Source organism: Odontesthes bonariensis, chromosome 12, assembly GCF_027942865.1.
Source record: "Odontesthes bonariensis isolate fOdoBon6 chromosome 12, fOdoBon6.hap1, whole genome shotgun sequence".
In the NCBI taxonomy this organism is placed as follows: Eukaryota; Metazoa; Chordata; class Actinopteri; order Atheriniformes; family Atherinopsidae; genus Odontesthes; species Odontesthes bonariensis.
In genome coordinates, this window is record NC_134517.1 from 13300185 (window position 1) to 13316736 (window position 16552).

Sequence of the window (16552 nt, forward strand, 5' to 3'; positions counted from 1 at the left end):
AGAGTGTGAGGAAAATAGTGAAGGAAGTGTCAGATGAAGCAGTAAAGTCCAGTCAGAGGATTTGGATTAGAAGAAGCAATAGCAGCTGGGGGCCCAGCAGGGGGAGCACTTAGGGTAAACAGACTTATGGAAAAATCAAAGAAGAAGTTCAAGATATTTAAGTGGAGGATGTGGCCCATGTGATCCTTTTGAAACCAGGCGGCCATTTTGGGTGAGTTGGCTTTGAGTGAGGTGTATGGCCTTGTTTTTGCTGGCATTTTTTGTGATTATAGGACTGTTTAGATGAGTTTGTCTGCTGAATCTACTAGTGTGTCTTGTCCTGCCTCCACTAGGGATGGCCGGTGAAGCCTCATGAAGCTTCCAAAGGGTTCATCTGATTGTGCCAGAAAATGAACCAAAGTTTTGGGGCTTTGAAACCACACAGAACAGCGACATCTGGTGGTGCACTGCAAGTATCATCTGCTTCAACCAGCCTCGTTGTCCTTGTTATACTTTAATATGTACAAAATAAAAAGCGTCAAAGAAAAAAAATGTGATTTATATGAGAAGTGCTTGTGTTACATTGTGAATAATAAGTATAAAGTGAGAGGGGGGTGTGCTTATGATGACATTAAATGAAATACAGCTCATTAGGTAAACATGCATTGATACTATAAATGCTATAGAACTACTAGCCACCGTACCTTGAAACCTTTATCTTCCACAATGGAAAATGGTTGCGCATCCAGTACAATCATATCCACCAACACAGAATCAAGCTTTTTCTTCCTTGACACTACAAAAATAAAATTCTGCATATCAAGAAAATAAACGAAGGGCAAACTTGTAAAATGCTGGATTCGAACTCATAAAGGCTCGTGTATACTTCGCAGCAGTGTGTCGCAGTGAGCTTGTCGCAGACAAGACGCAGTTATTTTTGACATAAGGCTGAGTTATACTTCTTTTAACTGCCCTTGCGCTTACGTCTTGCGCCTATGTTAATGGCTCGAGACGTTTATACTTCATTTTGCTTTGTCGGCGTTTGCGTGTGCTGCGTGGCGATTCACCGCCAGGACAGTAGGTGGAGTAGCGGGTTTTTTCAATGACAAGCCTACTATGATGAAAGGAAATTCACCGCCAGGAGCTCTTTGGCAAGTCTCTCTTCCATAGATTCATGCTTCTTCTTCTTCTTCTTGTAAATAGCCGGTATTTTGTCAGATTTTCAACACCTTGGGGGTCTAAACGACTACTTTCTCGCCTGAAAATGTTTCAAATGTTGCTAAAGTTATATATTTACAGAGTTTAGCCTATAGCTTAAGGGAAATCAGCTTTTCAGGCCGGCTGATTTCGGCTAGGGCAGGAGTGAAGTGCACTGTGTGTAAATGCTCTGCATACTGTCTGATCGATCGAGTAGTAGGCGGTTTCGACCACAGCCAGTGGCTTGCGCTTGCGTCTTGCGTGAAGTTTAGAAAATTGAGGTGACACACGCAAGCACGCAAGGGGGGGCTTGCAACCGCGCAAGGGCTTGCGTTGCGGCTTGCGTCTTGCGTTGCGTCTTGCGTTACCGACTATAAACCAGGCTTTATGCCTTGAAGCGCTGTCTGCGCTATGTTAATCCCACGCCACAACGCAAGAGGGACAATCACGAACAAGCTAGGATTGTGGGTGTTACGGTTACGGAGGTCATTCAACAACAATGGCTACTGGACGAATGCGCACTTTGATTGAGATGCAGCTGATCGATCTAGAAATAGAAGAAATATTGCTACTACTGGAGCTGGCAGAGAGGGAAAGAATCGTCATGGCTAGCACGGTTAGCGTCAGCCGGTTAGCAAACCGGAAATACGCATAGTGTAGAGCGGATGTAGAGTTGACCAATCAGAGGCCTCCTTTCTCTCCTCCCTGCGGCGATGTCTGCGGCACTGTCTGCGGTGAGTTACAATTTTGAGGAGGTGCACCAGAGTGTCTGCGTAGGGGGGGGGGGGGGGGGGGGGGGGGGGCATGTCTGCGTTAACTGCGACACACACGCAGACGAGCTGGTTTCTGAGTATGAATCAGGCTTAACCTTCGGATGCAAAAACCCCTGAGCTAATCACTGAGCTATCAGTTAAGTACCTATTTGCACCCACCATCCACATGATGTCTAGTTAAAGACATCGTCAATAGCTAAGAATAATAGTACACTTTAGTTGTTTTAAATAATTCAGAGACACTTTGTGTAATAAACACACCTTTCTGTCAGAACACAGACAGAGAGGGGTTTGGTACACGGGACACAGCTGTGTAATAATGGCCGTGAGCGCTTTGTTTGTGATATGCGCTAAATAAACAAGTCCAAAATTAATGTTTTGTCCTACATAAGTTAGATTCTTAAATGTGCTGCCCCCTTATTTTAAGAAGAGAACTATATTAGCATGCATACCCATAATAATAATAAAGCTTATATTTACAGTTGAAAAACAAAAACAAGCAAACATCTTACATCACACAATAGTATATTGTACAATAGTATCACCTTATTAGTAGAAACCAAGGTGAAGTGATCCCAATCCACAGAACGTTTCTTGCCAGAAGCCATGGAAAAGAGCAATGAATTCAATTCAATTCTGACAGGGCAACAGAACTGGTTGGGGAACGTCGTTTGGGATTCATTCTCCTTTTATCGAGAATAGCGCGCAAAAGTGTTCAAACGATGAGAGACCTCTGAACCTTGGTTCAACCAAACAATGCATTCGGCGCTTCGGACGTCATCAATCACGTGATCAGCGCCATCTGATACACGCCCCGGAACATTGTGCCGAAGCACTCTGCTTCACGAAGATGAAACAAGCGCCGAAGCGTCCGTGTGAAACGGGCCATCCCTAGCCTCCACCTCTGGCACCCTCTATATTTTCATTACCCCCTACCCGAACCAGGCCCAACTAGACGAAACACTGATGAAAGTTGGTTCCCCAATGATATGTTGGTCAGCACTGCTCACTGGTCTATATAGGGAGTATAGGGAATTATTCACTGAGTCTGGTCCATTTATTTTATTTTTTTTCCTTTAGCACAAGTTTCTTGAATTACAGACCAAAATTCAACAGCAGTGTTTGGATCATATAACTGAGGATGTAAAGTGTTTTCATGTTCAGTATTTTCAGTAGATTAGTTTAATCACTTGTATGAGTGGTATGAGTTATTTTAAACTTGATACAATTGATTTGTTTTGTTTTTTGTTAAAAAAAGATCAGTATTGGAATTCTAAAGATATCTGTCAAGGTAAACTCCACCAAGATTCATCCACATGTATAAAATCATAATGGAAGGGTGCAATTTAATCTTTGTGTTTTCCTGCAAAGAAAGATCCACACCAACTGCATAACTTTAGATTGAAAAAATAGACACTAATGAATCATTAAACTTAATGGCTGAAATTAAAAGATAAGTTTTTTTTATTTATTTATTTCTGTTTTTCATTTTCATGGTGTGCACTGCCTCTTTCCCAATGACAGAAATGCTCCAGAGAAAAAAGTCAATCTGTTTTATGGGGGCAAATCTGAATAATCGTCCATAAACAGTGATTGCATCATTTCTCATTGCCAGACAGCAATTTCTCTCTCATTTCTCTCTATCTCAAGCCTATATGCACTGGTTAATTTGAGATTTCAAACTCCATTTGTATTGTGCTTTTGAATTAGCTCAACTGAGAAGGAGCACACAAAGAGTGGACTGTTTTATTTAAGATCTGCTGTTCTCCAACTAAAAACAGTGATTTTTTTTTTTTTTTATCTTAAGATTCCTCAACTCATAGTTTAGTGAAATTGTTAAACCTGCTTTCTGGAAGGAGCCTCAGCACTACTGGTTAGGCTAAATTGCAGTATCAAGTTGAGCATGTAGCAACAATGGGCGGTATCCCACAGCATGGGTGCACTTACTCTTTAGGCAAATACATAGTGATTTACACGATCACTTTGGACAACAAAAACATGTCATTACCTCAAAGTAGCATTCAATAATTTCTGCACACAAAGAACACTTGCAAACAAAGAACTTTGCATCAGTCTTTAAGGTAAGTCATACACAATATTTTTACAGCTCTATAGTTTGAAATGAAGAAATATTTGGTTTACTCCACTCAGTGGTTGACTCCACTCAGTGGTTTTGTAAAACATCTACAAAATAGCATAATCAGGGAGTAAGATTTACAAACTTGTAGAAAAAATAAATCATTAAATTTAAATTTTCACTGCATTTAATTTATTAAGCATGAGCTATTTTGTTTCGTTTCTGTGAGGCACACAAACCAAGGAAGCACCAGAAGTCCCTCTGGAGCCCCACAGAAGCTTGGTTTCAGTCAGCATAATTAAACCTCTTTTCCGGTGGGGACTTCTCATGGAAGAGATTGGCCATGTTTTATATCGCAAAGACGAAAAAATCCCCACTAAAGCCATCCAGCAGACAAAACAGCTGTGTGTATGGAGAAAAAAAATTAGAAATATTGTACAAAGAGCAAGTGACTGCAGGGAAGAAAGGTTGCTTTATATGGAGGCTCCAGCTGTTCAGCTGCACACAAAAAAACTTTAAAAAGCCGATGCCAGAGGAGTATTTTAAAAGTTTGAGTTATTTATGATTGTTGTTGTCAGGTCAGACAAAGTTTAATCCAAAGCGGAGCAGTACAAATCATTATTCAAGTAAGATATGTTCCAGATTTCAGCAGCTATCTAACATGCAAGATTAAACACAATGTTTAATCTTGCAAAAAAGGGAAGATTGTATGTGAGACAAAGTGCTCATAATGAGTTTATATATCATCGTGTACGAACATCTTGCACCGCTGACAGAAGCAAGGTTTGGGATGTACTAGAGTTCATAACTGAACTAGTCCAGAATTGTGTTCAGACTGATGATCAATGTGAAATTAATCAATTTATCTGAAACAAGCCAAAAGTTGTATATATGCAGATAGATTGTACACACATGAAATAAACAATTCCAAAGTTTACATGGGAACATATTGTATCTTAAAACATATAACATATTTAAATACATACGCATATGTTTACATTTTAACCAATCTTAAAATGTGGATATAGAACAGATACATGCAAGCTATTTTCTTCGTGTTTCAAGATGTTTTAGTGAGGAAAGGTACACATTAGCCCAATAATGTAACTTCCCATTTTATTTTGCTTGAGGTAGTGAACAGGAACTTGGTAGACTGCTGGGTTGAGATCAGTTGCCTGTTCTTGAGCATCAACAAGACAAATGACAAGATTGTGGATTTAGAAGGAGTGGGAATAAACACCGTCTTGGTCACTGAAGAAAGGGTGGATGTGTGGGAGGACACACAACAGATACTTGGCAGTTTACCTGGAAAACAGACTGGCCTGGAAATGCAACGCTATTTACAAGATGGGACGGAACAGACTCCAATTTCAAAGTAGCAAAGTTTACTGCAGATGTTGCATATCTATGGTCAAGAGTGCAATTTTCTTTTTTTTCACTTATTTTCTTCTTCTTCTTTTATGCTGCATCAGAGCCAGGAATATAAAGAAATTAAACAAACTGTTTTTTGGAAAAAAATTGGAAATAAAAAAGACTTTGCTACAGACTGCGTTGGAGCCCATAGAATTGATCAGCACAGTCTAACTCCAAAATGTGCAATAGCTCCTTTTGGTCCACTGTACAAAACATAGCAGTTTAACAGTATATTTTGGGGCGGCTTTTACTTAGGAGACCGGGCAGTCGTCTGCCTAACAGAAGGTCAGCGGTTTAATTCCCTTCCCTAGACCACATCCCTAGTCCTAGTGTGCCTCTGATGCGTCCATCAGTGTGTGAATGTGTAAATAAGGCAATGCATTATTAGGATGAGACATTAATATATACATGGATGGTAATAAGAATTACAGAAGAAAAAAAAGCTACATGGTTTGTCTTAAAAGTTAAACACTGCCCCCGTATAAAACAACTGGCAAAGTCAAAATTTACCATCTCATCATTTCTGCAACTTTATCGGGACAGTTCAGTGCTATGCTATGTCATACATTATTATATCTACATTGCTTTACGTTGTGCAGCTATTCAGTCAGTGGTAACCGTAGTTCAGGAGTAAGAGCAGTCATCTGCAAATCAGAAGGTAGCAATTCAATTCCCGGCTACCCTGGACTACATGTTAAAAGTGTCCAGGAGGGGTGGTCCATGGCGTAGTGGGTTGAACTGGTGCCCCATGTACAAGAGGCTATAGTCCTCGCTGCAGCTGGCCCCGGTTCCCGCATCGGATGCCCCTTTGCTGCATGTTGTCCCCCCTCTCTCTGCCCCCTGCTTCCTGTCTCTCCCCACTGTCCTATCCAATAAAGGAGTAAAAAGCCCCAAAAAATACTTTAAAAAAAAAAAGGGTCCTTGGGCAAGACACAGAAACAAATATTGCCTGTGATGTGTCCATCTGTGTGTGAAAGTGTGTGATAAAGAATAAAGTGCACTGTATAGACTGAGCCATTCTGTATGAGTGAATGTGAATGGGGCTTGTAAGGTAAAAGTGCTTTGAGTGGTTAACTATACAAAAGAATATTGCATAAGTACAGTACATTTACCTTATTTTAACATAGTTTAAGCTCTGTAATTTTTAATGCTGCAATTGTTATTTCATCGAAAGAGTATTTTTAGTAGGATTGTGGGGAACTACACTCAAGTCAGCTGTTCGCTTGAGTTTGATCAAATGGAAATCGAAGCAAGGTAAGACAAACAGAATGAAGATAGCTGGCATTGGTTCAGCATCTAAAATGGATGAAACTGGGGTGTTTAAGGAAAATTAGTGGAACCAGTTTGAGATCAGAAATTAGTGGGAATGGATAGTGTTCTGCTGAACTGATTAAACTAAGAAAAATAAAACAAAAATGAAAAATTATTATCTTTCAAATTGAATTTAGTAGTGAGATAGAGCGACCTGAGAATCCATTACTTGACTAATCTAAAACATATCAGAAGATTATGCATTGATGTGTATTGGTTTTTGTAATCAGCAAAAAAATAAATAAATTAATACATAAATAAATACATAATCTACAAACCTTCAATTGGAGTTTTTAGAATTATTTTATTTTTGACGCATTAACTTCCCATTAGTTTTGTAGTTCAGCTTTAAAGACAACTAAGACAAGCATAGAAATGTAAAAAGACATCCAACAATACTAGCAATAACACAGATTAGGGCCCAACTTTGCAGCAGGATGCAAAAGGATTGAACAAATCTTTATGTTGCAGATCCACAAGCTGTGTCTCCTGCCACTCTGAAAGGCCTCCTTGCTGTTCCCCAATGCACTCATACACTCTGTGGGCTGAAACAGAGGACAGTTACAAAATATCTCGCATTCACAGCTCTATTAAACATGCAGAAGTTTCAGATGCCAGGAGTTTAAACTGTGAAAAAAAATTGGCACGTTTAACTTTCTAACTGCCAATATTTGTGTTTAAACTTTAAACTGTGTTTAAACTAAGCGCAATAGCCATTTATGTTGGTAACTACTGTCCTCTAGTGGCTAACAAGTTGCCTCAGTCTAGCAGAATATCAAGCAGACAGTCTACTCTGTTATAAATCTGGAAAACACAGCCACTACACACCTCTGATCAGTTTTTATTATACTTACCTACAGCTAGCAGCAGCTCACTGACTTGGTCTGCTGTCAGGGCTGATGTCTCTGTGAAGAACAAATCCCTGTCATGGGCCAGACTCTGTCCTTCCTGAAGTAGGAAATAAAAAGATCCAAGCCATTTGTAAATCATTCAACATTGCTCTAATTATGAGTCTGTGTATAAATTCATAGGGATAGAAGAATTTTTTTTCTGTTAATAAACTTACCTGCACTGACACTTGCCGATCCTGAGCCAGATCTCCCTTGTTGCCGACTAACCATATGACTGTAGATCCTGGAATGTAGTGTTTCTTCAGCTCTTTGAGCCACACTTGAGCTCTGATGAATGTTTCCTATTGTGCCACAAGCATTCACAAAAGCCAGCAGTGACATTTAGACTACACAAGCCACAATAACATAAGTAAGGTCATATCCACCATCAGGTGTGTGTTGCATTACCCTATTGCTTATATCGTAGACCAAAAGTGCAGCGTGGGCCCCCCTGTAGTACAATGGAGTGACACTGTGGTACGTTTCCTGCCCTGCCGTGTCCCATATCTCAAAGCGAAGTGTGACGTCACTCAGATGCACCATTCGGGTCAGGTAGGCACCTGGGGAAGCACACCAGAGGGGAGGAATTTGTTGGGTCCAGAGAGGGACTACTGGCTGGAACATTTTTATGTAACTTTAGATCAGAACATATACACAATTAGGGATGGGAATTGATAAGATTTTTTACGATTCCAATTCCATTTTCGATTCTGCTTAACGATTCGGTTCTTTATCGGTTCCCTTATCGATTCTCATTTGGAGAAAAAGGACAACAAACTGGTTGATTAGCATCAACTTTGTTTAGTTTAGAAGTAACACGAGTCATGACCTTACAAACCCAACAACAGTGAGATTCACATTGGTTTATCATGGCCTGGGTAATTTAACTCTTCCCTGCTCTGGTGAAAGGAGAAGCTGGAGGTAGAGGTGAACTGGGGGTAGTACCACCAGCCTCTGGCTCTGAGCCAGTCAGGCTCTGTCTCTCATGATTTCATCTAAATGTAATGCCTGAGAAGGCATTCATTTAACCTTAACCGTTACTAATAGCAGGTTTTACAATGAGGCAAATGGCGCTAACATGATAGACAGTGTTTGTTAGTTAGTTAGTGACCTGCAGTGTTAGCCAAGGACATGCTAACGTTGCTAAAGTTGCTGGGTTCAGATTCACCGACGTTAATCATTCATTCATAGTTATTGCATGTTGGTAGTATTTCCTCCCTTTGGTGAAATATTCACTTTGCAAGTTGCCCTGTTGTCGTCTTTTTTAGGGAAGTGTAATCAAACTTTCGAACGTTTGTACCCCTTGGGCGCCATGTTTACTGTTGACTGCTGGCTGCACTGGACTTGCCACGCAACGTTGCGTGGTGACGTTATTCGCGCCCACTGGAATCGATAAGGGAATCGTTTGCAAAATCGCCAAACGATTCCAAGGAATTGAAACACTGGGAACAGGTTCTCAACAACAACCGGTTTTCGAATCCCATCCCTATACACAATGTCCTGTTACATTTCCCTGCTCGGTCTAACTATCATGAACATCATGAAACTGATCGATTAATATTTTGTATTTGGTTTTGTTAATGCATACCAGTTTTAAATTTGATGATAGCAACATTTTTATTTTTTTTAAAGTTGTTACAGGCATTAGAAATTAACACTATGTAAGCTATTTGGAAGTGACAAGATCAACCACTCCAGTATCGGACTGAAACCAAATTTACAATAAACTCAAATGCACAACTGTATTTTGACATAAATATCTTCACTGGTCCGTAATAAATAAGAACAAAATCACAGGGAAACAAATCCAAATCATGAGGCTGGGTAGTACAGAGAAAATCGCTGGAACCCTCACTGGAAATCAGATAGGACGAAATGGCAACAGATTAATGAAAAGGAGACAATATACACAGAGGATGAAGGATAAGGAAGCACAGTTTAAATAAATAAGGGCTGGGAAGGTAATCGCACAGGGGGAGACAAGGGTAAGCATCGAATAATGAATACTGGAACACAAGGAACATGATCGTTTCTGGATGTAATATCTACTTTTGAAAGTGAAATGTCTTCCCAAAACTGCCTGACATACAATTTCCACCGTTTAACAGCTCAGGGCCTCTTTTGTCATAGGTTTAATCCTGGGCCAAATTGCCTGAATGAGTGAGGGGTCAGGACAACAGGCAGGCCAGTTTGCACTTGTGCTCGTTTACTGCACAGTGAGTGCACTAAAACCTGCTGAATGTTGTTTGGCAAATTCAGAATTTTAAAAACTGCATACATTTTGGAAAGACATCATTAATTTGCTTTGTAAAATGAAAAAAGTGGAGGAAAGTCAATTTTTTTTACATCTTTGGAAAACATCTGCTAAGTGTTATTTCCTCATTCCTGTCTGCATGCTAAGCTAAAATCACTGTGTCTGGATCAGAGCTATATTTAGCATAACGACAAAACTGAATCAATATTTTTGGTGTTCTTCATAAAATGTACAATGTATGTTAATTGGTAATTCACCCAGATAAATCTTTAAGTGATAAGATATGTTCAGCATTGTTAAATGTTCCATGTGACATATAATTACTGCAATCAACAGCTCAGTGTGTCATTAACTCACAGCCTACGGTAGGCGATGTACTCTTGAACTGATCCTTGCTAAATCTCAAAGCCAGACTGGATTTTCCCACACCAGAGCTTCCCAGAAGAACCATCTTAACCCTGAGGGTCTGCACTGGTCTGCTCAAAGAGTCACTACGGTGCTGAGCTCCTCCTGGAACCCTTACGAGACTTTCCCCCATGAAAAACCTTTTGTTAACTCCACAATAAGCAGAAAAAACAAAGAGGTCTAATTACAAAAAGTGCCAGAGGATCTCTTAAGTCCTGATCCCACAGTCCTCGTTCATTAAAGAAGCTACAGCTAAGAAAAACTTTCCTTTGGTGTTAGAGTCTGTGGCTGTCCCAGCCTTGTCTTGAAAATAAAAGTAAAAGCAAAGTCCAGTCTGAACTTGTAGAGCTATGGGGAAAAAAAGAATCTCACTTCCTCACACACACGTGCAACTGAGCCATGAACTAATCAGCCAAATATAAGTTAGCACATCACATGTAACAGGGCACATGTAACATACCCCAGGATGACTCTGGGGTAAAATGAGTGGACTTGTTTCTTGGGGAGTGTTTTTGTGTATGCAAATAAATCCAGAAAAGGTTATGGGGAATTCTTTTTTTTTTTTAAAGTTTGGCGTTACCTCTCTGATTATGATGCATATGAAGCACTTACTAATCAAAAAATACAGACGGAGAAGTGGTGAGCGCTCCCTTGTTGTGAACACACAGTATATGACAGGTTCTGTGCAAACTGCAGCTGTTTTTTTTTTTTACATCCTCTTACATGATGTTGTTTCAACACAGGAGGGCAGCATTGTATATGTTATGTTTGTAATGTATTTTAGCACATCAACTTCACCTCTTTTAGGTTTCTATCTGTTGATCATTCCTTGGATATGGCATGGTTTTGTAAAACCAAATAATCCATATCATTTCAGCACAACCTGACGATGTTTCAAAGCACCTATGGCTACATCGAGAATCGAAACTAAACCCAACTAAACATTTATGGGGTATTTTCATATTTATAAATATGAAAATATCCCATAAATGTTTAGTTGGGTTGAGGTCAGTTGACTTTTTTTTTTTTTTAAATGTCCATGACAGTCACCACTTATTGTTTTCATGTAGTTCTTGCATTGCTTTCGGGTGTATTTGGGCTCATCATCCTGACATCTTCAGACATTGTTTGAAGAGGATAGTTCTACAGCCTTCTTACAAACGACTTTAGCTCATCAGTCACACTATCACAATATTATTTGATCAGCTATGATCTGCTGTATACTAATTGTACAGATATATTTATAACTATTTGGCTGTTAGTTAATTTAGTTGAATATGCCTCCAACGAGTCGCTCAAAGCCACAGATTTTCTTTAGTTATGGTTATAAATCTGAAAGATGTGTCTTACATTTGACATGTCACTGACAAGTGCTTTGTCCTCAACCGCTCCCATTGCACATGATGCTCATGAATTCTAAGAATGCATCGTCTCACTTTCTTCAGAAAGAAAGGCATGGCAATTGTTCACGTGCCTCATCAGACTGGCCTTTGTCATAAAGTTTGAGGGAATTGGTTTTTGACAAGCAGTATAAAGTCAATCGAGGTATACCTCTTTAAGAAACTCTAGCCTGTTTTTAGAGCTCACTGGTCATCATTAAAAATAGCATAGGGAGTGTGAGAGAGTGCCACTGCCCATGCTGTAGCTGTGGTTTCTGACTGAAACAGAACCCCTGAGCGTGTATGGAGTCCTCCTGCAGTGGTTGATGGTGAGTTCACAGGCTACGCGGAAATCTAAGACTCGTGAAGGTCCACAACGTACTCGTACAGTACAAACAAAGACTCTAACAAACACAAACACACGCACATGGTTTGTTTTGTTTTTACTTCAACAAACTGCCAGTGGAGATTAAACTTTCACCAAATGGAAACATTTTTAAATCCAGGTTAAAAACATTTCTTTTCTCATGTGTCTATGCATGAAATCTGCACGCTATCTTTTAACTTATCTGGACTGTTGCTTGTTTTTGAATTCATTTAAATGATTTTATTTGATTCTCTTTATATTCTTTTCTGTATTTTAATGCTTCTTCCATTCCCTGATGCAATGCTTTTATTTTATGTAAAGCACTTTGAATTGTTTGTACATGAAATGTGCTATATAAATAAATTTGATATGATTTGAATTGAAAAGTGTCGTGCAAAAGACCGTCATTTTGGGATATTTTGTATGAATAATAAGATATGAAGCCTATTATTCTTTAATTAAAACTAAGCCAATCTTAGCTCTTAATAGCAAAAAAGTTCCTTGAGCCTCTTTCTGATGATATATATTATATTCAAACACACACGCAAGCTCTCGCTTTATTCGCCAGAACATGTTTTTTATGACGAATCAGTTTTGCTCATTGTGAATTGTCCATTGAAAATAACCGTAGGCTATGTACGGAAGAGTATTAGGGCCAGGCATAAGAAAAAATATTTATATTTTGCCTGTCGAGAATAAAGTCGACATGTCGAGAATAAAGTCCACATGTCGAGAATAAAGTCCACATGTCGAGATTAAAGTCGACATGTCAAAAATAAAGTAATTAGATGATGGACCAGAGGAGTTGACTTTTTTCGCGAAAATTCAACTTTATTCTCGACATGTCGACTTTAATCTCGACAGGCAAAATATTATTATTTTTTCTTATGCCTGGCCCTAATACTCTTCCGTAGCTATGACTTCCATTAATGTAGTATAAATATATCCGATATCCCCTGAAGGCCACTCATTTGAGCACAAGCTTTGAAGTCCGCCTGTTTGTGAGTGTGACAGGTTCGAGCCTGGCTTCTGCATTCAATTCCTGGGGTCCGAGTCACTCTGCTGTCAGAGCATGTGAGCCCTGTTGTAGGGGAAAAAAAGAGGAAGTTTTAATTGTAGTCTTGCTGTAAATAACGCCTCTTTCTTTAAAAGTCAGTATTTTGTTTTATTTTCACAAAGTCAGAGACGTAGTTTAAGAGCGCGGTATAAAGTTACGGAAGCTGCTTTTGAAAACGCACGAGAAGCCCGACGCCTTCACAGTTTGAAGTTACATTTCGTCGCCGGCTCGAGCGTCATTACAGAAACACAGGAAGAAGTGTAAAAAACGGATGTATGACAATGACCCACGCTGCGAACACAACCGACCGAGGCTCGTGTCGTCTCGTCGCGTTTAACTTGACATTTTAACGACATATGAGAGCCACTACACCGTAAGCTACAGCTCCAGCTGCCGCTCTGTTTGGATTATTGAACGCGCTGCTGGACCAACAAGTGTGAATTAATCAGCACATCGAGCGGAAAAGGGGGTTTCTGAGAGAGAACATGGGGACTCAGGGAACAGGGCGAAAGAGATCGACCAAGAAGGAGAGGTCGACGGCAGAGGACGATGCCCTAAATCTCATAGCGAGAGAGGTGAGTTGGTAGGGGTTCCAAATGCGAAATGAAACCCCTACCTGGGAAGTTTGAAAAGATTGAATCAGTCTTTTTTTGTTTGTTTGTTTTTGTCTTTACAAAAAAGACCGCATCTCACAGCTCTGTCACGTTAAGAGCCCCGAAACTTCCATAAACAGAGATTCTTGCTGTAAGGTGTTCGGTGATATTAAGTAAATACCTGTTTATTTTGTCCAAACTAACTTTATATCTACCAGTTAGCATCTTGTAGAAAGCAGACCGCGATAATAGCCAGTAGGCTGCCATTGTAACAAATTACACTCTTAACTTTTTAGTGTAATTAAAACCAAACATTTGGCTACTTCATGACACTGAGCCTGTGAAAAGTAACACGCTGACATTTTAAACACTGATCTTTAAAAATCTGTTACAGAATGTAGTTGCAGGTAAGATGGACACGATACTTTATTGTCATTATACAAGAATGTAGAACAAAATGATGGATATGGACTATTGATAAAATATCACACATGATTAATATTGCACATGAACACAGTCTTGTGTTTTAGGGGTTTTTGAGTTTAGTATGATTGAGGTGTGTTTGTTTCACAAGTTAAGGCTAGAGGAACTTCACCATGCCAATCTATCTCTCTTATAAATGACAAGATAAAACATTTAGGAACATATTTAGCTGTCTATCTGTTGGACATGATGTCCCAGCTGGTGTACATCCTGTTTGGAGGACAGGCCCATTTGGCCGATCCAGCCCTCATCAGGCCAGTCCACCAAACAATGTGGCAAACTTCTCAAAAGTTTCCAATTACTGATATTACGGTGGTTAGGGTAAATTGATGTTTTATAGTTGGACTGCCTTCTGTGTCATCAGCACTGAAATCACCATATTGAAGTGTGATACACGGCACACTTTCTGTCTACAATAGTGCCACAGATGTGTAGATAAGAAATTGATTATCAATAGAAGCACATTGCACTTCTGCTTTGATGTATGTAGTCTGAGCTATCGTCTTCCCTCCGGTTTAACAGCTGAAGTAGAGTTTTTTTCCTGGAGCCAGATAATGAGCATTGAAACCTGAGCTCAGCCGTTGCACTAATTGTGGTAAGCTTTTGGTGCTTTCATCAGCAATGAGGAAGTTTAATCTGTGATTAAAAACCCGGATGTTTCAGCAAATTTGCACATCATTTGTCAGTGCCATACTCATGCTGCGCAGTCATTCTTATTTAGCTGTTTATGAGTGCGGTTTAATACCAAATTCTTCCTCAAAGTTCCTCACTGCTTAGCTAGGGACTATTTACAATGCTGTAGGGTATCTGATGCTGCACATTCCTTTAGCTGGTAATCATTTCTGATTATCTGCAGTGACAGGAATGGTACCTGGCTGTGGTTTGTGGTGAGTTTGACCAAACTTGTGCACTAAAGCTGCAGATAAACCGCATTCAAACAGGAGATTGTTTTCGACTGACACATCCTCATCTGTCTCAAGATGTGGGAAGCCAGAGCTCCAACAGTAAATCCGTAAAGAGAAAGTCTGTGTCTTTAAGCGGCGGAGCACTAAGAAGCTGGTATGTTAGCCCTGATGAGTTGGCCCATTCTGCAAAGGGTTTTAAAAATAGACGCTCCTAAAAGATCAGCTGTTGCTGCACCCTGTTTTAGATAGGGTCCGTTGGTGGGGGATGGGCGTGGAGGAGAATGGATGTGGCTCACCAGCTGGCCATCCCACCAGCATGGAACATCAAGTTTGTGCATGAAACTGTTTTGGCACTGTTATATGAGCGCGGGCTCATATTTAAAGTCATTCTGTCATTATGATGTTGCTGTGCGTTTATCCTCTCCATCAGTTGACTAATTGCTAAACAAATGGGAGGCGACCACACAGCAGGAAAGAATGTCAGAAATGAATACCAGAATTGTAGTTATTCTTTTTCCCTACATCTGTCAAACAATTTGTGTTCCACTGTAAATATTCACTTGTACTTCAGCTTGAGGATCTCACACCGTAGTTGACATTCAATACTCTAATGTGCTAATATTACTGAGATTCCAAGTAGAATTTAAATGAATGTAAACAGTTTAAGCGTTTAATGAGTAGGCAATGGTTTCTCACAGTGCTACAGATTGAATGTTGTTCCTCACTTGTAAGTCACGTTGAATAAAAGCATGTATTAATTGACTGAGCAAATAAAAATGGAATATTTGCTATTCGCATGAGATTGTCAGAGACTGAGAAAGTACATCAATTGAGTTATGATTAAAAAAGTTGTCATGAGAGTCTTGATTTTTGCCACAGCATCGGGTTACATAGCCTTTACAATTCACTTCAGCGTGTGAAGCGTGCAGTGGTTGTGTAAAATGTATTATATCTCTATATTTACTGTAGCAGCGGAAAATATCTGTTTTCTACAATTTTAAGCTTACTAAACTGTAAGTCAAAAATATATTGTCATCTGATTAGTTAAAATTTGATTGTTGTCAACTTGAGAAAATTATTATTTATTTATTATTTTTTTTTACTTAACTCGATGACACTGTGTCCACCATTACTGCAGTTTGTCAGATAAGAAGCTGAACCACCACACAAACCTCTGTAAGTCCTTCAAGGGTTTGGTGTTCAACAAATAAGTGGGGGGGGGGGGCAGTTAAGAACATTGATATTTAAGCTGACAGACTAGAGGCTGCAGCTCGTTCATTCATTTACCTCAAATGCTTTGAAAGAAACAATTTGGTTCTGTAGCTGATTAGACAGAAACTATGGAAGAGGAAAGTGCTGACAGCACTGTTTTTTATTCATTTAATAACTGGATCTGAATAGGTAATCGGAAGCCAATTTAGCACACCACTGCTGTTTGGCTGTACATTGATGCAGCTGTTCAGTTCAGA

At 39.6% G+C, this 16552-nt stretch overlaps 2 protein-coding genes across 12 annotated transcripts in view; one reads left to right on the forward strand and one right to left on the reverse strand.

Annotated features, from left to right (window-relative positions):
• Window positions 1-7041: 7041 nt before the first annotated feature.
• On the reverse strand, window positions 7042-10683 carry LOC142396109 (ras-related protein Rab-17-like). Its single transcript, XM_075478643.1, has 5 exons — window positions 10252-10683; window positions 8049-8200; window positions 7817-7942; window positions 7605-7698; window positions 7042-7295 (listed from the first exon to the last, which is right to left on the reverse strand). The coding sequence occupies exons 1-5, from the start codon at window positions 10430-10432 to the stop codon at window positions 7165-7167; spliced, it is 684 nt and encodes a 227-aa protein (XP_075334758.1). The 5' UTR covers window positions 10433-10683; the 3' UTR covers window positions 7042-7164.
• Window positions 10684-13027: 2344 nt separating this feature from the next.
• Window positions 13028-16552, forward strand: part of lrrfip1a (leucine rich repeat (in FLII) interacting protein 1a) — a 46621-nt gene continuing 43096 nt past the window's right edge. For 9 of the 11 annotated variants that reach the window (XM_075479123.1, XM_075479127.1, XM_075479125.1 and 6 more), the window contains exon 1: window positions 13028-13677. In XM_075479123.1, coding sequence (XP_075335238.1) covers window positions 13588-13677 — 90 coding nt within the window. In that variant the 5' untranslated portion in view covers window positions 13028-13587. The remainder of the gene's footprint in view (window positions 13678-16552) is intronic. The other 2 variants (XM_075479134.1, XM_075479135.1) reach the window with 1 other exon arrangement.